Source organism: Pecten maximus, chromosome 2, assembly GCF_902652985.1.
Source record: "Pecten maximus chromosome 2, xPecMax1.1, whole genome shotgun sequence".
NCBI lineage: Eukaryota > Metazoa > Mollusca > Bivalvia > Pectinida > Pectinidae > Pecten > Pecten maximus.
This window is the reverse complement of record NC_047016.1, coordinates 38,719,239-38,744,244: the sequence shown is the minus strand read 5'-3', so window position 1 is coordinate 38,744,244 and position 25,006 is coordinate 38,719,239. Positions and strand designations below refer to the sequence as shown.

General features: G+C 34.5%; 1 protein-coding gene across 3 annotated transcripts; it reads left to right on the top strand.

The window, feature by feature from the left end:
- The first annotated feature begins 60 nt into the window (after positions 1–60).
- LOC117322021 (golgin subfamily A member 2-like) lies at positions 61–24,365 on the top strand. Of its 3 annotated transcripts, XM_033876721.1 has the most exons (25): positions 61–120; positions 1,416–1,580; positions 3,258–3,325; positions 3,763–3,837; positions 5,077–5,140; positions 5,497–5,562; positions 6,401–6,481; positions 6,926–7,027; positions 7,439–7,532; positions 7,755–7,861; positions 8,150–8,208; positions 8,446–8,506; positions 9,198–9,371; positions 9,796–9,903; positions 10,410–10,497; positions 10,834–10,981; positions 11,488–11,680; positions 12,236–12,349; positions 15,309–15,467; positions 16,036–16,155; positions 16,353–16,491; positions 17,003–17,182; positions 17,821–17,927; positions 18,175–18,346; positions 18,704–24,365. In XM_033876721.1, exons 1-25 carry the CDS (start codon positions 73–75, stop codon positions 19,069–19,071), a joined length of 3,060 nt encoding a protein of 1,019 aa, XP_033732612.1. In that variant the 5' UTR covers positions 61–72; the 3' UTR covers positions 19,072–24,365. The 3 variants fall into 3 exon arrangements, with proteins under 3 accessions (XP_033732612.1, XP_033732615.1, XP_033732616.1); XM_033876724.1 differs by lacking the exon at positions 3,763–3,837; XM_033876725.1 differs by lacking the exons at positions 61–120; positions 1,416–1,580; positions 3,258–3,325; ... (2 more) ...; positions 5,497–5,562; positions 6,401–6,481 and adding an exon at positions 6,618–6,649.
- Positions 24,366–25,006: the final 641 nt, after the last annotated feature.

Genomic DNA, 25,006 nt, shown 5'->3' with positions numbered 1-25,006 from the left:
GCTAAATAACATTTCATTCCGAGCCTTCACTTCCGCTTGCGTGTCAAAGTCGCACGCATCCATGGCTCGAAAATGGCAGACAGTGGGAAACGAGAGAAAATAGCCGCAGCTAAAAAGAAGGTTTGACATTCTAAACAGTGAAACTCGATTAAATTTAAGTGAATACCCAACCATTTAAATTGGCAGATGCGGAAAGTAGTTGATTTGATTGTCAAAAATATATTGCTTTAGGGCATTCCTGAAATATGTGTAATGTTGACACTGACAGGGGCACCGACACATGAGAAACACCGGTGCATTGATCGGGAATGATGCTGTGGCAGTGTCTAAATGCTTTCGACCAACGAAGACATTTCTAGCCGTTCATAATGTGCATGGTTATTGATTCTTAACAAACTATCCCTGTTTCATATGTTTAAATTTGGTGGTCATTTTCTGGCCACACTGGTGCCCTGTCATATGGTAATCATAATCCCAAAATTATGGTGACGGGGACTGGAGTGTACACATGTGTTCCGTTGATGGGTGTACCAGAGTGAGACGTTTTGGTAACTTGGCAATACATCTCTGTACCCATTTATTACCTCCGTGTCCAAATTTGTCACTATTCATACAAAATGTACATAAAAAATAATACTGTAGGGTTTCTGTATCATAATTGCAATATTAATTAAACATGTACACTGCGGTGTACTATACCATTTTCTAGAGTACAATAACAGCATTTGTGTATTAGTTGTGAGATGAAAGTTAATATGTCAAAGTAATAATACATTTATTATAATGTATAACAGTCCATATAAGATTGATAACTTTATTTTGGTATGCTTATTTTGTATAAAGTTTATTGGCGTAAAAAATTGTATTTAACATAATAATTGAATAAAAAAAAAACAGGTCATTGCCGTAACACCATGATACATCTATATTCTTAACCATCATTTTTTTTTACATTTCAACAACAAAAGATATACAGCTACTGATATAAAATTAATTAAAGACTAACACTTCAAGTATAGGCTTTGACTTGATCAAGGCTTATATAAGATAAATAGTTCTGATACTTGTGTATTGATTTTATTATACACATCTCTATTCATTCTATTCATGATCAATTTAACTTCCTCTATCACAGCCAGTCTGCCATGGTCTAAGTAAACTGCATTAATTTAACTATACATATCTCTATATATGTTTATAAAGTCAGTGGTTGTGTTAGAAATAATATTATAGTATTTGAAAAGCACACAGCTGCCATAGATATATGTTGCTTGGTAGTATAGGTACTTGCAAATATCCATCATTATCAAATAATATTGAGTCACCATTCAATGTTTGTGTTAGATTTAAACTAGTAAAATGATTTCTTTTCCCACAAATGTTTAATTTTCTTTGAATGTTTGTTTTATTTTCAGCTAAAACAATTCAAGCAAAAAACAGGAAGAAACTCACCAGCCAACTCCAAGAGTTCTAATAAACCATCTTCAGACAAGAAATCTAAATCTGGTTCTCCTGCTGAGGCTGACTCAGTTCAGGAAAACCACATTGAACCTGTTCCTGTCAACAACAATACTGACCAGGTAAGAGCTTTAGGTTCTATATTTGAGTAAATATACAAATTGATTTGTATCCATCATATGTTAAAAAAACAATTGATGATTGTGTCCATTGTTACTGTATATCAGTTTATTATCAATCATCTACTTGTAAACTAATATAAACAATATGTATATATATTGATTGCCTTGAAAATTTGACAATTTACTAGTCTATACTGTCATTTATAGTATACTATAATAGACTTTATTGTACTGGTTGTAGTAGACATAGTCAAGTTAAAACTTATGAGGGTTATATACCAATATGTTAATATTGTATCAAGTTAAATTAAAATATACTTAAATTTAAATTGTGAATTTAAAATCAAAATATGAGAGAGAATGAATTTCTGAAATTTATAGCTGTTAGTTTAATAAGCCAACATATCCTGTTTACCAATAAAGTCACTACTTTAAAATAGCTTCTGGTTTCACAGTTGATTGCACTATTCGCCATCTGATTTCCTGAGGGATACACTTGTAGCTAGCAAAATATGCATTGGATTTGAACTAAAGGTGCTAATATAAAAGAAATCAATATCATTTTTAGCTTATATTTATAATCATAAGAAACTATGACAAGATGACGGTTATTAGCTCACCTGCCCAAAGGGCAAGTTAGCTTATGTAGTGATACAGTGTCCTTCAGGCCATCAGGTGTTATCTTTTTCCTTTAAACAACTTCACAAAAATCGTGATGCACAGAGACCTGATATTGATCATGTTGCATGCTGGGCTAAAGGGCTACAAAATATGTTCAGAAGAATGGCCTTGGCCCACATTCAAGGTCCCAGGGATCAAATAGGCTAAAATAATTGAAATAACTTCTCAATAACCAAGAGGCCCAGGGAGGTGATATTGGGTCTGTAGCATGATGGGTGAAGAGCTGCCAAGTTTGTTAAAATCTTTGAACAATGATTAACCGATAGCCAAGAGAAACCTAAGACCTGATATTGGGCCAATAGTATGCTGGAATGGAGGCTGATAAAATTTACTTACATGGATAATCCGAGCTAGCCTACTTTGATGATTTAATAAAGTGGTAATCAATGTAAGTTAATATCTGCCAAATTACACAGATCAACTTCAAAGTTGCTCTAAAAGCAGGTGAGCAATTCAGGCCCATTGAGCCTCTTATTTACCAATACACTGATATGTAAATATTGTGTTTAGTTAAACTGAAATACACATTCAGGCCCATTGAGCCTCTTATATACCAATACACCATGCCAGTATGTTAATATTGTATTAAGTTAAACTCAGATATACTTTGATTTGAATTGTGAATTTAAAATTAAAATATGAGAGGTATTAATTGCTGAAATTTATAGCTGCTGGTTTAATAATCCAATAACTTCTATAAAATAGCTTCTAGTTTCAAAGTTGATTGCTCTTCACTATGCTTCACTTAACATGTGCAATCAACCATGGTTATCTGATGATATCTGATACACTATTTTCTAGATATTTTATTCTCCATCTAATTTCCTGACGGAAACACTTGTAGCTAGCAAAATATGCATTGGATTTAAACTAAAGGCGCTAATATCAAAGAAATTAATATCACTTTGATAGTAGATAAGTAAAGTGCAAATTTTGATTTATCAATTCCCTGGTTTACTATATATATATATGGATAACCTTAAATTGTAATTGTAGGTTTTTGCGGATTCCATTCACAACAAACAGCTGACTGCTGAAACGCAGGAGACTGAACCTGATCAAAGGTAAGGGCTAAAATGTAGCAACCCAGGCATCATTACATGTATACTGGAGTATGACTACTTTTAAACTTTTAATAATAGTGCAATGTATAAAAAAGGACTCTTTATTATGCCAATAGCATATTAAAGAGTTGGTTTTTAGGGTAAAGCATATTAGAAAATTAATCTGCAATGATCCAAAAGTTGAAGTAGTTTTAAACATAAAGTTTTTTGTAGCTATACCTCTTTCTTGTTATCAGCTTACAGTTACAGAAAGATTATTCCATGTGACAACTTTTTTTCCCCATACAACTATTTCCCTTCAAATTTATCGACAGGTTCTTTGTACATGTAATGATGATAAGAACTACTGCATTATAATGAAAAAGGGGAGACAACGAGGTAGATGGAGATTTTTGTTGATATTTTATAAATTATTTTCTTGGTATTTGTTGATATAGGAATATAAGAACTTTAGGACATAATCAGCAAGCCAAACACAGTGGTTTACTCTCACATCTGTTTGGTGTGGAAAGGTATAACCCTAACGATAACCTGATTTATTCTCTGTTGTATTTATTCAAATTTCTCACACCTTTTCTATTAAATGAATGTCTTCAAAACATTTGCATGTTCCCCAATTCTTTATTTATAATTAAGGATTTTCTTCTTGTCATTATCATCATATATTACATGAAATAATGACATTTTGAAAATATTCTATTTAATCATCAATTTGTAAGAATTTAGCACAAAAAATAATTTTACGTTTATATATCGACTACAAATGTTTAGTGAAGAACGAAAAACAATGCATTCAGTCCTGTATTGAGTTCAATGTTTATTTGAGTTTTTTTTTTTACAGAAAAAGTGTCCTAACTTAAGCATTTGTTTTCAATATTTTACTAACATTTTTGTTAAAAATTTTGTTTACATATATATCATTTACTTATATTAATTTGGAGGAAATGTTATAGGGAATAAACATTTTATCTATTGGGCAGTTTGATGTAAGACATAACATCTAGTTTCTGTGATATATATCTTTCCTCTTTTTATGGAACTGTATTTCAAACCTGCTATATAGTCTTCCTTGATATTAATTACCTGCTTGTAAGCTTCCATATAAAAGATTGAATTAGTAAGCATGCTGGATGGCTTGTGTTCATCGATACCTGACAGAAATTCTAATCGTTCATTAGTTTGAAGTCCTTACACTAACATCATCATCCCAAAGGGTCACATTGAATTAATGCCAGATGTATAGAAAACAGATTCAGGAAAAAAGATACCTGATATGTAGGTGTGACATTCTGATTGTGTTACTGGAAAATCATACCGGTAATCCTGACTCTGGTACAGTACTAATATGAAAACATTTTGTACCATTCTCCAGTGTGAATGTTTTTTCTTTTGATTGAATTTATTTTTTTGTTACATTCAAATATTTTACTAAATTCTAAAGTATATGCTGAAGTTAATGTATATATCATTATATGAGAGGAAGACATTACATAAATAAAAATGTGTTGTTAGCTGAATGATAAACAATAAAATATTATATCATAAGCTAGTGTCAAGGTGATATGAGTTTAGTATAAAGTTTTATAAGATTACATTTTCATTTACTTTATAGAGTTTAGTATAAAGTTTTATAAGATTACATTTTCATTTACTTTATACAAAATAACATTCTGCCGACATCTTAATTTGATCTCCTGACAATGATATCTGTTGTGACGTATGAGTGATTTTATCTGTTTTGCTTAATGTAGGACATCAGCATCAAGGGAAAGTTTACAACAACTCTCACGACAACTTAACGGCCTTCTATCAGAGGTTAGTTCATAGTAGTAGGAGCAAATTCAAATCTGCTCATAACATTTCTGTTTGTCGCAAAGATTACAGTTAATGTATGTATACATAACCACTGTTCGACAGAGGTTCATTGAAATTATGTCTGTACAACATGATTTTTTCCACAACAGACAATAATTTCCTACTGAAAGAATTTTTGTAAATTTCTATTTAATTTTGATTATCACATGTGTAAATTATTATCTTATACCATGAGCAACACTAGTAAATGTATCAGACATCTAGGTGACAATGCAAATATTCCAAAAAGACATATTGATGTAATTTGAGTTTTATATTTGTGTTGTCAATTAATGTGAGAATTGTTCTGTCTTCAGTCTAACTCTTTGATGGATACAACTGATACTACAGAAGAAGACAATGCTAACATAGCAGAATTAGAGGTGAGTACAGGACTACCATTATAAAGGGTACTATAACAGTTTTAAGTCCCTCACCAGGGACCTATAATAGTTGTGCGATGTGTCTGTCTGTCATTTCTCCCCCACATTATCTTGTCTACATTGCTTGACATTGGAAATTTATACCTGAGGCATGGGATCACCTAGGTAAGGCGATGTGTCATGTATTAAAAGAAGGTCACTCTGACCTACATTTTAACATTTGACCTACATCAAAGAAAAAGCTTGTCCTGGCTCTCTCTCCTACACTACTTGACACTGAAACTTTGAACTTGGCTCAAGAGTTTACCTTGGTGAGGTGGTGTGTCATGTATCAAAAGTAGGTCACTCTGACCTACATTTTGACATTTGACCTACATCAAAGCTACTTTTGTCCATGCTCTATCTCTTTTACTTGTCACTGCAACTTCATATTTGGGGTAGGGTTTCATCTTATTAATTTTGCTTTTATCATCTCAGCAGTCTTGGCATAATATTTCACATCCAGTGGGGGATAGTAATTCACCTAATTGTCTTTGATTTAATATAAGAACTATTGCTGTATTTGGTGGTGCCATTATTAGTGGAAACATCTTAGTGAATTTTAAATGAAGCAACAACTATATTCAACATTTTCAAGTAAGATCTGAAACATCTCTCAACTATTTTATTACGAAATAAAATTGGCCATCTCTGCTTTCAGTCAAAGTTGATGATTATGAGTTTATGTGATAATACATCCTGTATTTGCAGGATAAATAGTACAGGATAAATATGAGACATTAATAATGTTACTGCAATGTCTTATTACCAAAGTGATTGTTTCCTTTTTCTTTTTCAGAGGAGAAACAGAGAGCTAGCCTCCTTGCTAGAAAAACACTCTGAAGCAAATGAACAATTGAATATCCAAGTTCAACAGACGGTAAGTGTATTGTGAACGAAGCAAATGAACAATTGAATATCCAAGTTCAACAGACGGTAAGTGTATTGTGAATTAAGCAAATGAACAAATGAATATCCAAGTTCAACAGACGGTAAGTGTATTGTGAATTAAGCAAATGAACAAATGAATATCCAAGTTCAACAGACGGTAAGTGTATTGAATCCATATATTGAACATTTCCTATACATGATTATACTATAGGTAATCTTTTGTCATCTCTCTAACCTAATACATAGACAAGGACTGTTTCTGTAAGTTACTATTTAAATGTTCTTTTTTTTTCTATCAGAGCCACATCTATGGCAGAAAATTCTATTATTTTTCCCTAATTGTTCTGTATATTATTGATTATTACATATTGTTTGTGGATAGTCATATTTTCTGGTGTTGATACAAATATCTTACTTTTTTATTTTGTTTCAGAGGGAGCATGCAAAAGCTCTCCAGGATCAAATTGAGCGAGATCGGGGGGTGTTTGAAGATAAACAGCGCCAAGAAATAGGACCACTTAAAGAACAGTTACAGGTATAGTTTTAATTAGAATTTACATGTTTTCATGTCCTCCATTATTGTTTAGTTTCAGACAAGTCTAGTTGTAATCTGATTAACCATAACATTTTGACCAATCGGACCACAGTTGTTCATTTATTAATTAAGGACAGATCTTTTAACTTATGTTACTCTCAGATTATTCTTTGCAATAATGTTCAAGGACTATATCTGCAGGTTTATCAAAATTTAAATGAAGTTGAACTGTCTTTTATATATTTAATAGGTAATATTGTTGAATGATTAAATTTAATGTAAATTGAAAATATAAGATATTGCAGCATTTATTTACAGAGAATGTTTTAATTGGGTGATAAGATAAACAAAGTGTTATGTGTTTTTAACCTATTTCCGATGAAATCTTAACAATTTGCATTATTTTTACAGGTCCATATACAAACAATTGGGATTTTAGTGGCTGAGAAAACAGAACTTCTATCTCAGCTGAATCAGTCACAGAAGATTGCAGAGCAGAGATTTAGTAGGTTTTGTTTATGAATTGAACAACAAGCATAAATAAGAAATTTTACCTTTGATAGGTTTAAAATATAATTTAGAAAACTAAGACATTGCTTCGTCTTCTAAAATTGAAGTTATGATATTTCAAGAAAGATTTTTATTTTGTTCTGAGTTTATATTATATACTGGTAAGAAGGTAAGTTGAAGACATGAACTGATGAAAGTATGGTTTATATATTTTCAGATGAGATCGAAGAATACAGTGGAAGATTAAAAGCTTCACGACAACGAGTGGCAGATCTAGAAAGAAACTTATCAACATCCAATAATTCTAGTCAAAAATTTGAACAGGTACTGCATTGCGAGATGATTGATAAACTTGAGAAATATCTCATTTATATACTTAGATATCAACAAATCAGTAATAAAAAGTATACTTTTTCTATCTATGGCATGTACTCCAAATTATGGGTCAGGTTTTAGAATAGTCATTATTTGTTACAAATATTTCTCATATGGAAATATTTAACTGCTTCTAGCAAGTACAGATATAAAAACTATTAGTGAAAAGGATATATTTCTCCAAATGAACAAATAAATCAAAAAGATAAATACATATTTCTTCACTCTCTTTTTCAGAACAGCAAAGACTTTTCAAAAGATATTGACCGGTTAAAAATAGAATTGTACAAGTCAAAGTAAGTCAAAATTATTTATTAAATATTCTTGAGATTTGTCTTGATCTATCGTGATTGTAAAGTTATCAGTCTGAAATTCCTTGATGAGGAAACAGAAAACTAGTTATTAGCTATTTGATGAGATTATAAAAAAAAATTTGGAATTATTTCTGTCGTCATGAACTACATTATAGTTTGTTTGCATTTATTTGTCAGGGTGGTTAATTATTTACAAAATGTTTCCTTTCTTTCTTTCAGTAAAGCACAAGAGGATCTTAAACAACAGTGTTCTGAGTTAGCAGAGAAATTACAGTCTAAGGTTTGTAACAAGTTTTGGTATTTTACTGTACAAGTATTGAACTTGTAATAAGCCCAGTAAATTTTTACTCAAAGTAAGAGATTGGCTTATTTCAGGACAATGATATAGCATTGTTACCGGCAATAGTTTTACTGTATTAAAGGGGCCGCGGTGGCCGAGTGGTTAAGGTGTCCTGACACTTTATCACTAGCCCTCCACCTCTGGGTTACGGGTTCGAAACCTACGTGGGGCAGTTGCCAGGTACTGACTGCAGGCCGGTGGTTTTTCTCCAGGTACTCTGGCTTTCCTCCACCTCCAAAACCTGGCACGTCCTTAAATGACCCTAGCTGTTAATAGGACGTTAAACAAAAACAAACCAAAAGTTTTACTGTACTGCAATGGGTTTATTATCAGACATGGGATTATTGCCAGATATATACAGTATGTTATACATATAAAACACCCTTTACATATTACCTATTGTGAACTATTATGTATATTGTAAAATTCAGATATAGGGAAAAATAAGTTGTATAAAAACACATGAGAAATTATGAACACAAAACCATTGGCTTGACTTGTTCATTCATTCATTCATGGAAATAAGATTCAGTCACAACATTGATATTGTGCCTTCTGTTGCTTACTTTATGGTAGATTTCTAGATGAACAATTTTCATTTAAGATAATTATATATTATGTATCTTCATAGACGTCGGAATCTATAGAAATGGAACGCAATGTAGAAGATCTGAAAAAGCGCCTAGAAATGGCAGAATTATACACCCAGCAATTATCAAGTCAGGGAGACAACAGTCAGGAGTCGTTAGAGGTCATGGGTCAACTGCAACGGGATAAGGAACTGCTGACCTCTCAAGTTCAGGAGGTGAGTGTTGTTCATGGCAGACTGGCAGGGACATTCTGTTATACAGGTTTTATACAGTAACGGCAATATTTTCTTATCTGTTAGGATTTTAGAATTGTAAGCCATAATGCATGCATTTATTACAGGATGCTTAATTAGAAACAGATACTGTGTAGTGCATGTAGGCAACATGATAATTTGACATCTCCAATGAGGTAGTAGTCATTGTGAAATTGTTTTATTGATTTGCTCATCAGAAGTCTCAAAAACAAAGAAATCAAATAATCATGTTTTTGATGGCCACAATTGCAGTGACCAAAATAAAATAATATTCTATAAAGTGTAAACTTACATTGTGTGGAATAGATTTTCAAGAGTATGTGTCTCCATGTGGAGAACTTTTTGATAATGCACATGTGTTAATGTGTAGATATTGTGTCCACAGTACTCTGAAGCATTCCAGAAGGCTTGTGGTGAGCGAGACCAGGTGGCAGATCAGTACAAGTCTTATATAGATCAGCTACAACAGCATAGCCAGCAACTCACAGAACAGGTGGGAACAAATCACTATCGGCGAGAATGGTTTTGTCATTTTGATCCATTGCATTCAGTAATAGATAGGTAAACAGGGCTTTTTCTGGAGGCTTTTTGGGGCCATTAATTCCCTATTACCGATTGATATCATTTCATATTTAAGCCAAATTCCCAAAATTTCCAATTTACTCCTGAAAAAATCTTTCCCGGTTCAACAATTTTCTTCCCAAAATGAGACAAAAAGGCCCTTTCCCAAACCAGTGAGAAAAAAGCCCTGGTAAATTAGAAGATGATTGAAAGTTATTGTTTAATTACTAAAACAAGTTTGTGTTGGAAATATTTTTTATGTATTTGAATTTTAATATGAAATATGGTGTTCTTACTTTTTGTTAAAATGTGTATTAATTTTTTCGCTTGATATTTAATTTGATTAGCACGTACCAGTAAACCTATAGTGGAATACAAGTGATATTCCAGATATACATTTTGACTGTACATATATATTAGATGGTTATTATATTACAGGTAACAAGTTTGACAGAAGAACGGGAAGTTATGGTGACACAACAACATCAGCTAGAGGCCAATATTCTACAACTACAACAACAACTAGGTACTTTAAGTATTTCTTTACTCTCAAACACATTATAAAGTCATGATAAATCAAATCTTCATGTTTTGTTGATAAAGCCACATTATATTAATCTCTGGCAAATGAGAGAATGGGCATAAAGAGATATCTGTGTTTCTCAGTTAAAGATGATATTATGTTTTGCGTACTGTAACTAGTGCCTTGAACAAGTTTGGGTATGATCATTGGAAGGACAAGACCATCATTGCTATAGGGTAAACAGACTGTCAACATAGATCAAGCAGAGGTAGGGAATATTGCGAGCTCTCTGTTAATAGTAGTAATGACATGATACTCACATGCTTGTTTCTACTGTAGAAGATGTCAGTGCTGAACAACACCAACAGCAACAATCCAGCACCGAGGTGTTGGAGAAGGAGAAAGAGATGGACTCACTACAAAAACAGCATCAGGACCTCAGACAGCAGCACGAGGCACTGATCAGGGATAACTCACAGCTCAGTCGGTAACTGTCTCTGTAGGACTTATAGTTGATATAGTCAGATATGATCTAATGACTATAATTATTGTTATGCCATATAGTCACTTTTTTTAAAAATGGAATTTTAATGTCATTATTATGCAGGCTTAATTTCTTTATATATGGTTTTCATGTTTTATTATGTCATCTCTTGTACAGGGTGGTGTTTCAATACTCTAGGTTCAAAATCAAGTCATAATTACAGTACTATAAAAATTCTACAGACTTTTTTATTGTCACATATCTTCAATTACACTTTCATTATTCAATTCTTGGACAGTTTTATGCTTACATCTCTTAAACTGTCTAAACAAGATGATAAACTGTTACTCTCATCATTGTTCTAAAGACTTTTCTCATATTTTACAACATCACCCTCTAGTATGTGTTTATGTTTCTATTTTCTGCGATTCAAAAACAAAATATCTATTTCTTTTAATATCATTCAATCTGATCTGTTCTAAAATATCACATGCACTTTTAAATTGTAGGTTTTTGGAAGAGAGAGAGACACAGATACTGACTCTTGAGACCGAGATGTCCGATATGGGAATGGAGGCCAGTGATAAGGCCCAGCTGTTGGAAAACATACAGAGCAACAAAACCGCCCTCAGTCGAGCTCTCACTCAGAACAAAGACCTCAAAAACCAGTTGGCTGAATTACAGAATGGATTTGTCAAGCTGGTCAGTGTGTCTTCATGGTTGTTAGAACAGTACTGTGATTAACTTCTTGTATACAAATTTATTTCCGTAGAACATTTTGGGAATTTGAGATATTTTATGACAGTATTTAGCGGGTGGTAAGCCCACAATAGTCTGTTGCACTTCTATAATGAGTAAATGTTAAAAAGGCTTTTTCAGTTCACCTCTTGCTCTGTGTCAAAGTTTGTGTGTGGCTTGCTACAGAACATACACTGTTAAATTATATTAATTATAGGCATATGCTTTATCTAATTGCAATTTTCTTGAAGTATTGTTTATAAGTTAATAGTGGATTTTACAATTCGTCAAACTGTAGAAAAATAATGTGCTGAAAAATTGAACCAAAAAAATTTGTAGAGTTGCAGTGATCATATGGACATCGTAGTAATGTCCCTATAAACTTACCATATCTCACTTTTCGAGTTCACTGATACTGCCCTCCATTGTCTCTATTGTTCGCTTGCTATGTGCGATATTGATACTCTATAACCAAAATGTAGGAAATTAATGAACACAGATTTCTAAATTTCACTACAGAGCAATGACAATATGGAGCTGATGACAAAGGTCCAGTCAGAACAACACTCCTCACAAGAACACCTGTGTCGCCTCAGTCAGCGGGAAGATGAACTCAAGAATTTAAGAGAAGCTGTATGTATTTGAATTTTTTTGAAACTTTATGCTTGTCTGTAAAATAAAGGATTCCCACTCTTTATGTTTTTAGCTCACCTGGACCGAAGGTCCGGTGAGCTTATGCCATGGCGCAGCGTCCGTCGTCCGTCCGTCCGTCGTCCGTCGTCCGTCGTCCGTCCGTCCGTCCGTCAACATTTGCTTCAAATCGCTACTAGTCATAAAGTTCTTATTGGATTTTGACCAAATTTGGCCAGAAACATCCTTGGCAGAATGGGAACAGATTTTGCATAAATGGTGGCTCTGACCCCCGAGGGGCCAAAGGGGCGGGGCCCAATAGGGGAAGTAGAGGTAATTCCTTTAAATCGCTACTTGTCATAAAGTTATGAATGGATTTCAACCCAATTTGGTCAGAAACATCCTTGGGGGAAGGGGAAAAGATTTTGCATAAATGGTGATTCTGACCCCCGAGGGCCCAAAGGGGCGGGGCCAAATATGGGAAATAGAGGTAATTCCTCTAAATCTCTACTTGTCATAAAGTTATGAATGGATTTGAACCCAATTTGGTCAGAAACCTCCTTGGGGGAAGGGGAAAAGATTTTGCATAAATGGTGGCTCTGACCCCCTAGGGGCCAAAGGGGCGGGGCCCAATAGGGGAAATTAAGGTAATTCCTTTAAATCGCTACTTGTCATAAAGTTATGAATGGATTTCAACCCAATTTGGTCAGAAACATCCTTGGGGGAAGGGGAAGAGATTTTGCATAAATGGTGGCTCTGACCCCCGAGGGGCCAAAGGGGCGGGGCCCAATAGGGGAAATAGAGGCAATTCCTTTAAATCGCTACTAGTCATAAAGTTATGAATGGATTTGAACCCAATTTGGTCAGAAACCTCCTTGGGGGAAGGGGAAAAGATTTTGCATAAATGGTGGCTCTGACTCCCGAGGGGCCAAAGGGGCGGGGCCCAATAGGGGAAATTAAGGTAATTCCTTTAAATCGCTACTTGTCATAAAGTTATGAATGGATTTCAACCCAATTTGGTCAGAAACATCCTTGGGGAAGGGGAAGAGATTTTGCATAAATGGTGGCTCTGACCCCCGAGGGGCCAAAGGGGCGGGGCCCAATAGGGGTAATAGAGGTAATTCCTTTAAATCACTACTTGTCATAAAGTTATGAATGGATTTCAACCCAATTTGGTCAGAAACATCCTTGGGGGAAGGGGAAAAGATTTTGCATAAATGGTGATTCTGACCCCCGAGGGCCCAAAGGGGCGGGGCCAAATATGGGAAATAGAGGTAATTCCTCTAAATCTCTACTTGTCATAAAGTTATGAATGGATTTGAACCCAATTTGGTCAGAAACCTCCTTGGGGGAAGGGGAAAAGATTTTGCATAAATGGTGGCTCTGACCCCCGAGGGGCCAAAGGGGCGGGGCCCAATAGGGGAAATTAAGGTAATTCCTTTAAATCGCTACTTGTCATAAAGTTATGAATGGATTTCAACCCAATTTGGTCAGAAACATCCTTGGGGGAAGGGGAAGAGATTTTGCATAAATGGTGGCTCTGACCCCCGAGGGGCCAAAGGGGCGGGGCCCAATAGGGGAAATAGAGGCAATTCCTTTAAATCGCTACTAGTCATAAAGTTATGAATGGATTTGAACCCAATTTGGTCAGAAACCTCCTTGGGGGAAGGGGAAAAGATTTTGCATAAATGGTGGCTCTGACTCCCGAGGGGCCAAAGGGGCGGGGCCCAATAGGGGAAATTAAGGTAATTCCTTTAAATCGCTACTTGTCATAAAGTTATGAATGGATTTCAACCCAATTTGGTCAGAAACATCCTTGGGGAAGGGGAAGAGATTTTGCATAAATGGTGGCTCTGACCCCCGAGGGGCCAAAGGGGCGGGGCCCAATAGGGGTAATAGAGGTAATTCCTTTAAATCACTACTTGTCATAAAGTTATGAATGGATTTGAACCCAATTTGGTCAGAAACATCCTTGGGGGAAGGGGAACAGATTTTGCATAAATGGTGATTCTGACCCCCGAGGGGCCAAAGGGGCGGGGCCAGATATGGGAAATAGAGGTAATTCCTCTAAATCTCTACTAGTCATAAAGTTATGAATGGATTTGAACCCAATTTGGTCAGAAACATCCTTGGGGGAAGGGGGAAAAGATTTTGCATAAATGGTGGCTCTGACCCCCGAGGGGCCAAAGGGGCGGGGCCCAATAGGGGAAATTAAGGTAATTCCTTTAAATCGCTACTTGTCATAAAGTTATGAATGGATTTGAACCCAAGTTGGTCAGAGATATCTTATCAGACCTTAGAGAGTCTGGACTTCATTAATCTTTAAAGCAGTTGGGATTCCCACACTATAACCATATATAGCATTGTTAGAATTTTACAAATAAAACAACTTGAATATGAACATTATTTCAACATTTGGTCTAATCCAACCAGGTGAGCGATACAGGCCCCATGGGCCTCTTGTTTAGAGTATAAATGTAAGGGAAAGATTATAGATAGTCATGATTTGATCCCTTACTAGTTCCCTACCGTTGAAGCTGGGGGACTAGATTTCCACACTGTCTGTCTTGTATGTATGTGATTATGCCAAAGTCTGTCAGCACTCTAGCGGCTTCATTCCTTGGAGGTTTTTATCAAGCTTCACATAATGATAAATGACCATAATATCTTTGACAAGTTTGAGTTTTAAGGTTTTTGGGTCAAGGTCACTGTTACTATTTTCAGTGGGGGAAGATAGATGATTACTTTTACAATGACCAATATGCTTGTTATACCTTGAACTTAAAGTTGATTCTGAAATATATTGAAAACCCATTGTTTATGTATTAAATTGTTTTTACGAAAACGTGTGATGAAAATTCTATGTAGGTTTAATATACTACCACTAACTTTTGTCTGTCAGCAAAATTGTAAAATTTTAATGTGAACAATATGGGATTGAATTTGGAATTCTTTTCAACAGTTGTCAGAGAAGGACTTGAAGCTGTCCGAGCTGAAACAGACAACACATGAAGAGACCAAAGAGCAGTACCACCAGGAGCAGATCAATGACAGATTGAGACACTACGAGGCACAGGCCCAGCTGGTGGAGACTCTCCAACGGGAACTGCAAAATTCTCAGGTAAACATGGAGACTTAACGTTAACTTCATCCAATTAACCTTGTTAGGCAATTTAACAATTGATAAAGTACATATACATTTCTGAATTAGGCTACATTAAAATTAAGAGATATTACCCTTAAAGTTAGTATTTGAGATTCACACTAGTCTGATACTGTAACTGTACAAACTCTAAGCATCACACTATAGTCACTTAGTATGTCTTCCTAAGAGCATTACACCGTGTATAGAGGCTCTGGATTGGCCGTCCTGTAATCATTACACTGGTCACTTTCTTGGCATCCTCTAGGACAGTCTGAACTTAAATTAACACCACCAAAGCATCAACATTTTGTTGTAAATAATGTCCATTTTATATTACTTGACCATATGTAAGACGAGTTGTTGACTCAATATGTCATAAAGAATAAATAAAGCCTATTAAGAATACTTCTGCATGCTGAAAACGAAGACTTCAGTTAAAAATGAACTTTTAATTTGGGTGTGCAATATCAATATACTTTTCAAAATGATATGAATATTTTATTTTCATGTAACAAATTTTCATGTATCAACACCTATGCTTTAGGATATGACTGATGCCCTAAAGACCCAGAACAGTGAACTACGTACAATGTTGATCAAGGCCTCAGATAATCAAAACAACCCAGGTCTGGACCCAGAGGAGGAGAAGAAACGAGATGATGTGGTAGGTAGCACTTTAAATCGTTTGATTGGTCAGTTTTGACTTTCAAATGTCTGGAATATTACTATAAAATTTTACATAAAATTATCCCTCACTTCAGTTACATAAAATTATCCCTCACTTCAGAGTGTAAAGTATTAAGAACTATTGTTATGATATTATGTCTATTTTCCTTCAATTATCTTCTCTTTCGTATGCAGATTGACTCGTTGACTGCGGCGATCAAACAACTTGAGTCGGAGAGGGGCCAACTAATGCAGAATCTAAAAGATCAGCGAGAGCTTTCGGACAGTCTTACTGTCAAAGTCACTGACCTGGAGGAGGCGGTCATACAGAAAAGTATGTTCTACCTGTATCTATCATCCAGGGATATCCTAGCATTGACATGTCTAATAACACTGTGTAGTTTCTCTGTGCTGACTTTGTCATGTCTTCTTACTTATGTATAAAAAAAATTGTAAAGCTAACCAAGAGGCAGGTTTACAGGTCTAGCAAACTATTTCATTAATTACCGCTTTTTATATGCAGGAGATTTTTGTAATTAAACTATTGACATAATTGCTCTGTGCAAGGGGATCAAATGCTCAGGGCCACGTCTAGAATGAAATATCTTTGTCAGATGTAAGGTATAGAACCCAAATGTACTGGTATGCAATTTTTACTTCACCTTTTGGGCTAACCTATGTCCAGTCTTTAAATAGCATTGTTACATTGAAGCTGTCCATAGTAATAGTAGTAACTGTCTACATCCAATTTATTGTTGATAATTTGCATGTGAAATAAGATGTTTAAATTAGCACTGGTTCTGAAAAGGGAACATGAATTGAATCACTACTTGCTTATTCTACAGGCACATTCCATATAGATAATGATAAGGTGAGTCTGCAGGAGTACGAGACGATGAGAAGGACCATGCAGATGATAGAGGACAAATACACCAGTGTGATGAGAGACAAGGCCGAGTTATCAGACAAGGCTGAGAGACTGGAGCATATCGTCCTACAGTTAGAGGGGGAGGCTGATACTATAGGTATAGTCCTGTATTGTAATGGGGAACATATTATATACAGGGTCATGGCTGATACTATAGGTATAGTCCTGTATTGTAATGGGGAACATATTATATACAGGGTCATATAGCATAATCAGTTCAGTTTTTATAAGGTTTGGTGACATGCTGTACGACAGGTACTCTATCGCCTCTGTAAATACATTTTGAATCCATATGATTTATACAAGTTTTGATATATTAGAGAAATACAGATGAGCAGAGATGAGAAATAATATCAAAGAACATATTAATCAAATGAAAGGAAATTATTATGTTTCTGAAACTAAATAAAGAATATTCCTTTGTTCTTGCTGAAATATCAGTATACATCATCTGGTGTTGCTAATCACAGCTAAAACATGAGTTATACCCTGTGAATTGAAATTATTAGATTCTGGTATTCATCATGAAAAGGAGAAAATTAAATTTTTGAAAGGGATTAACATTAGGACTTAACTTCTGATAGTGTAAACAATATCACACCAGATTATGATGTCACAATTAAAAGAATTATTATTTCTATTCTTCTTCACATGTTAATATATTTGTTAAGTTTGGTATATCGAGAGTACAAACTGTAATTGATTTATCTGACACTTTCTGTCCTTGTTTTGTAGGAGAGTACATATCATTATATCATCACCAGCGTGCTTTATTACAACAACGAGAATCTCAGAAAAACGACTACATTGCCCACCTTGCCAAAGACAGAGAACAGTTACAGGTAAACTTTCCTTTGCCTTGTAAATCCTATGGTTGCTTTCACGTATTTAGAAATCTTGCCCATTAGGACTGAATGGTTCTATGATTTTAATACTCTAGATCATAGAGGAGCTTTAGAAATTCTTCACCGATATTGTCATCAGTCATGTTCTGTACAGTTGAAAAAGTTTTAAATGAGGAGAAATGAAAATTAAAACAATCTTAACAGCTGAATATTTGAGGTTTTGATGAGTTATTTCCCTTTGTAGGAGAAACTTGGAGAGCTGCAGCAGCTGGTGATGCAGTTACTAGGAGAGAAGAACATGTTGTCTAACTATCACGAAGAGACAAACACTTCCATGCATTCCAACGAGCCGAGAATACAACCACACCTCCAGAACTCACTGCAGCCTCTAGTGAATGGGCTGGATAATAATGAAGGTAAAAACCAGAAACTTTTTACCTTGTTGGGTCAGCATATTCTTGTATATAAGCAGAACTGGTTGGGATTTTTATGCCCATGCAATTATAGGTGGGGCATATAGTGTTACCTTTGTCTGTCAGCCCCGTTGCATCCTGCTTTCATTTGAAGCAGCTTATTTTGAAATTTTCAAAAAAATGTTATTTCAAAAGTACAAAATATATTTGCATCAGTTTTGTTTTCTTGACATAGTCTTCTGTTTCTGATAAAATAACAAGTGTTAGAAAATTCAATATCTCTTTAAAAATAGTGTCTACATCAAATGCTCATTGGTAAAAATATGACGTAATGTAAACTAAAAATATTTCTTTCTTCAGTGGACTGGCCTGACTATACCAGTTCGGAATCTGACTCAGAGAGTGAGGTGGAGGCTATAGTTGGGGGCCAGGACAATTTAAGAAACAAGGAAGTGTCAGAAATGATGGAGCCACCAACTGAACACGAACCCACACAACATAGTCTCCATCACCACCACCATCAACATCATCATCGTCACCAAGGACAACCTGCTCATGAAGAGAACCATGTCCATAATAATGTGGCACCTCAGGAGGGCCAGACTGCCCATAAAATTCTTAATCTCCTAACAGAAATTGGACACTCTACACTAGTTGACAGACCAAATGATATAGACCACAACTTCTTACCGTGTAAATACTGTAAAGGACAAGTGCAGATTATATGAGTGAAATTGTAGAAAGATACCTTACTAACACCTTTAAAGGTTTGTGGTCAAAATCATGTTTGGCTGATCGTAAGAAAATGTGCTTATCATGCCTGTGTGCCACAAGTTATTTAAACTGGCATAGACAGTGTGAGTACACTTCTCTGGATTGGAGGAAACGCCTGACTCAACAAAGTGGGCGTATCATCTCTAATACAGGATAGGAGATTTCTAACAAAGAAATGAAAGGCATACACACCTCTCCCTGTGGGACGGGTTGCCATTAGTGAATGAGGAGAAAACATCAGAGACTAGACATTTATCTGACATTGGGACTATGTACCACCACCAACTCGTTCAGATACTTCGTAAGAGGGTTGGCATCATAGAATATACAACTAGAGGTTTAATGTTTTTCGTCCTGTGGATCCCTCATATGCCTCGCAGAAAGTTGACATGTGGTCCAATGGATCCCTCACGGAAAGTTGACAGGTGGTCCTATGGATCCCTCACGGAAACTTGACAGGTGGTCATATGGATCCTTCATATGCCTCGCAGAATGTTGATACGTGCTCCTGTGGATCCCTCACAGAATGTTGATACGTGCTCCTGTGGATCCCTCACAGAATGTTGATATGTGCTCCTGTGGATCCCTCACAGAATGTTGATACGTGCTCCTGTGGATCCCTCACAGAATGTTGATTCGTGTTCCTGTGGATCCCTCGTATGCCTCGCAGAAAGAGAGCAGTAACACTTGTACACTAGTGGTGTAATATATGTGTCTGTTATATTTTGGATTCCATCCGACAACAACCTGCTGTTTGTGTAGCTCTAACAACAAAGGTAGTGTTTACCAGCACTATTCTCTACCACATGGAAAAGACAGAACTTCCAAAGTAGACCACAAGCCATTCACCTGGAGCTTTCTATTATTTTTCATTAATGTTAATGATACTGCTATCAGTACATGAAAAAGACATTGTCATTTGTCATATTTGTTACACATGAAGTGATATGGTTTAGAGATTTTCATGACGTGTTATTTAACAATTTCAAAAAGCCAAGCTTTTACAAGAAATTAATTATGATATTGTGGATTTTGCAATATTGGTTTGATATAACCCATTCCAACAACAGTATACTAACCAGCAGTTTTTTTTTTATGCCAATACCTTTTCAAGGTTTTTAGCATTATCAGTATGTATATGAATTTACTTTACAGAACCTTAATCTAACTTTGGAAACTATAATAGATATCATTGTATTTTCTGTCACTTTTTTAAATTAAAAAAAAAAAACAAAGCAAAAATATCCCCAAATAATTCCAGTGGGTCCGACACAAACTTGAGGAATAAGAACCAAACCCATTACAGTGTATGTTGCCTGTCTACCATTACATGCCTTTCTGTGATAATCTGTGATTTTTGTTGTGAGCAGAGTATCAGCCTTGGTGTCTGAACTTTTCTGCAAGGATAGTGGTTTCAGTTGTAGTTTGCAAGGTAATGTTGTTCATCGATAGATGAGCGAGACATCATGTGTGATTAAAAAATGAATATCTGACCCATAACTCTGTACTGCTTTTTACTACCTAATTTTGGTGCTTTAAATTATACTTGATATATAGGTGAAAAGCTTACAGCCTTTGTGTTGTATTGTAAAATAAACAGTCCTGGTGTTGTGCTGTAAGAGATCTTTTTTAAATGAAATTTTTCCTTTGTAATCAGTTTCATTTTTGCTATCTTTGAAATGAAATTTTCTTATTTTATAATTTATATTTCTCCATGGCCATTTAAGCTGTACAATGTACATAAGTGTGGAATTTTCAAAATTAAAGACCATACATATAGGCCAATTATGATGTACGCAATAGGCTCTTTTGAATTAGTCATTGTACTTTCACCTGTGTTCAAGTCAACTCCACAAAGACTGGTGCAGATCATATATAGATGAAATATGTAGTCCTGGTTGTTCTATTTCACCCATGTGGGTTTCTAATCACTGTATAAGTCTACAATTTAACGCCCTGTACTATTATTGAATGTCATTATCAGGATGAATTCAGCATCATTGCTAAGGCTGAAAATAGTGAAATGTAAACTGCCTTGAAAATGCCCTAGCTTATAGCTAAAAACATTTACACAGGGATCATTAAATATTCTAAATTTTTTGTGAATTCATGATCAGCCACAAAATGTATTTGCAAAACAAACATGTTTAATGCTTCATTGAAGAAAAAATTCATGAAAATGTAGACATTCCTGCACTGATATGTATTGGTTCGGTGATTACCTTGTTAATCTGCAAGGGCTCAAACCAGGTCATTTTCTTTATCATGGTCCATAGAGTTGAACTGGTTGGACCAGAGTTGTTTGTTTATGAAATGAGGACTGACCTTGGTGATTTTGTTAGTTTCAATCTTTCAGATAAGTTCTGACATATATATAGCTTGAAATATTACATTTACATGTATAAACAGAGGAACTTGTTTGTCTGCACAAATGAACAGGCCTACAGCCTCACAGGATATTGAATATGCAATATTTCATTGCAATCTATTTGTGCCATGTAGTGATACATGTATATAGTTCATTGGAGATTTCTCCCTTATCCAGCTACTGTGCCCTAGTTTTATACCAGTATGACAAATAATAAAGTTACTGGCAGTTACAAACCTTTATGTATTGAAGAAATGATTTACACATCATTTCAAATTAATGCAGCTTATTTGAAATAATGTAACACAATATTATTTCAACTTATCACATTCCAGTGGACAAGAATTCTTGAATATGAAACCATAGCGATACATATACAGACCAAGGATAAGGGTAATTTATTGGTTCTTACTGGGGAAAATACTTCGCACTGTAATCTTACAATCTGATTATCATGTAAAATGGAATTGAATTTTGTAGTCTTATGCTCTCTACTGTAACATTATAACAAACTATTAAGATTATCATCAAGATCTTCAGATTAATGACCATAGAATTCAAAGTTTGAACAAAGTGGTAATATACCAAGTACATGATATTGGTATAACATATATTTCCAAGAAGCAAAAGACAAGTTTTGTAATTACTAAAAGGAAAACTGTTTTGATTTAATTGTTACTTATAGATTATATAAAGACTTATAGGAATACATGTACTGTATAGGTATCATAAGTAGCACTGGATATTTTGTTTGTGACAGTGTTAACGTTATGTTAATTTAGTTCTAAAGCACAGATCATGTTACTATTTTCATTCATATTTGTCAAGACTTTATTAATCTATGTTGCTCTAGTCATCCAGATCTATGTTGAATGTTTCATACTCCAGTGGCGAAGGGATGAATATGTAGGCATGCCTGAATCTGAGTTTCTGTCATAATAGTAATTTTCATCACATGTAATTGATGACATTACTTTCATAATTAGGGTGAAAGTATGGCAAAAAATATTTACTGTAATAATAATTTATGTACATTGAATTACAGAGCTGTAAAGCTGTTTACAGTATATTAAATAATTTGATTCATAACAGTGTATATGCTTAATCACTGACCAAAAATCTGTAACACAAGTCATTATCGTTAATGACTCTGCTTGGAATCGAACCCAAGACCCCTAATATACTAGACTAACACTCCATCAAATTAGTTCAAGAGAAATTCTTGACAAATCAATAGGAAGCAGCTAGTATTTACCACTGTTAGATGTATGTATTAGTACACAAAGGGCCATCCCTTCTGTGATATGTAAAAATAAACTGTGTAGAATGTTTGATTTTTAAAGGAAAACTTGCCATGGGGAAAACGAATATATACATGGAACCCTTCATCAGTCTGTATATATAATTTAATAGTTATACAACATTCTGCATTAGAAAAATATTACACCTAATATAGAATGTAATACATAACTTTGTTTCAACATATCACATGTTCAATGATTATTTCAAACTTTGATTTTGGCTGCCCATGGCCATGTTCTTTTTTGTTTTTAACTTTTTACTGCTGAGATGGTTTGAAGTTGTGACTGCATGGAACAGGAATATATTTGTGTTTTACAATTTTCCTATCAATAGCATAATCATTTTATAGATAAGATCTTGGAAAATAATAGACACTCTGTCTTGCTTATCGGGGAAATATTGCCAAACAGCACAAGGAATTTGTTTGCATGTATACTGTTATGCAGCATACCTGTGATATGTGCTATGAATTATCTCCCTTTAATATTTTAATGAGTTTATCAATGCATGTACAATGTATATGTGTTGCAACTTCTCGTTTTAAAAGTTAACTTAAATTTGTTATTAAAATAAATTTACTCAGTACAAAAAAAATATTTTATTGTCGTTGCAGTGAAACTCTTCTCACGAATAATGATAACAATTTATTGTTAAATAAAATAACAAAAAATGGATTTAAATGAAGTCTAGACAAACTTAGTACAAGGTACAGCCATTCCATGTTATTTTATCCTTGTTATATATTCACTTTGACAAAACAGTTTTCGCCCTTATTTTACACTTACTTTAAGCTTATCAATGACATAATAAGACTTTCATTAAGGAATACAAATGCAATTATCAGAATATCATAATCATGAAAATATAAGACGTTGTTTTAAAAGTATCTGAAGGGCATATCCCATGGACAGGGAAATCTCAAAAGAAGAAAGTAACAGTGTGACAATCTAGAATCAAACTTTTGTTGAGTTTGGATTCTCATGTTTCTTCCCGAAGGTTTCAAGATTTTCTTACCCCTGAAACATGCCCTTGTTCGATTATTTTTCTCCACACTTTAAACAAGTTAAAAGTATTTTTCGTTAATAATAATAATAACATACCTGGTATGCTGCAGTTACTTTAACAGGTAATTTGTCTTTTTCAAGTGAATATTGGAGAAATAAACTTGATTTGTTATGAAGAAAAAAACAATTGTGATATAAAAATTATTGTAATATTAGAAGTACACGGCCACAAAATATGCGTGATAGAGTAAATGTGTTCAAAGTGTGTGTTTGGCTAAACTTTCATCAGTACTTAATTAACTGTCGGTAAGCCAGTTTGTATGCTGTTTGTGCTATTGATGTACAGTGCACCGTGTATATATTATCACAGTACCATGTACATACAGAGGAATATCATGTTGATATGGTTGTGTACATAAACCAAAATATATGTTAAGTTATTCATAATATAAGATTGGAGATTGTTCATTGTAATACAAAATTCTGTACATACTGCACATATACAGTCATGATTTTTACTGAACTATGCATTTAACCATGTAATAAATCCTTGGGGAAATATCAAGAAACTTGATGTTGCATTTTGTATATTATTTCATATCCTTGAAACACTTTTGATGAAGGTCTAACTTAAATTATTGATAGTATCCATTATCTTTGACTTTGAAGATGCTTGAGCAGTGAGAGTTCACCTAATACACATAAGGACACCTCTCTATAAATGACACGTTTGCCTTGTCCCTTAGGTGTCCTTTATACACAGGTTCTACTGTACAAATTCTGCAAACATGACTGATGAAGCAATGACCATTTATGTTGTACATACTTGTGTATCATCTATGATAGAAGTGATTGTCTAGTATTGAACATTTAAACTATATAAATTTAAACTTCTTTTGAAAAATCTTTTTAGCCCATAATCATTAGATGGTGAATTGCCCCGTGTCTGTGGTCCATCCATCCATAAACAATCCTTGTTATTACCATTTCTTGAAAAGTACTGGAGGGATATTCCTCAAACTTCATGTGTAGGTTCCCCTTGGTCCCTATTTGTGCAATTTGAATATAGATTTTAGATCAGAAAAACAAAATGGCCTTTGATTTTGAGAATTGAAGTTTTTTATCACTATTTCTGGAAAAGTACTGGCCATGGAGGGCCAGGGATATTCCTCAAATCTTTGTGTGTAGCTATATAGGTTTCCCTTGGTGCCTAGT

Excerpts from the sequence above, each read along its gene's own strand:
- LOC117322021 (XM_033876721.1), top strand. The coding sequence starts at position 73 with ATGGCAGACAGTGGGAAACGAGAGAAAATAGCCGCAGCTAAAAAGAAG. Across the intron at positions 15,468-16,035 it reads GGGAACTGCAAAATTCTCAG|GATATGACTGATGCCCTAAA; the intron begins GTAAACATGGAG and ends CCTATGCTTTAG. Across the intron at positions 16,156-16,352 it reads AGAAGAAACGAGATGATGTG|ATTGACTCGTTGACTGCGGC; the intron begins GTAGGTAGCACT and ends TTTCGTATGCAG.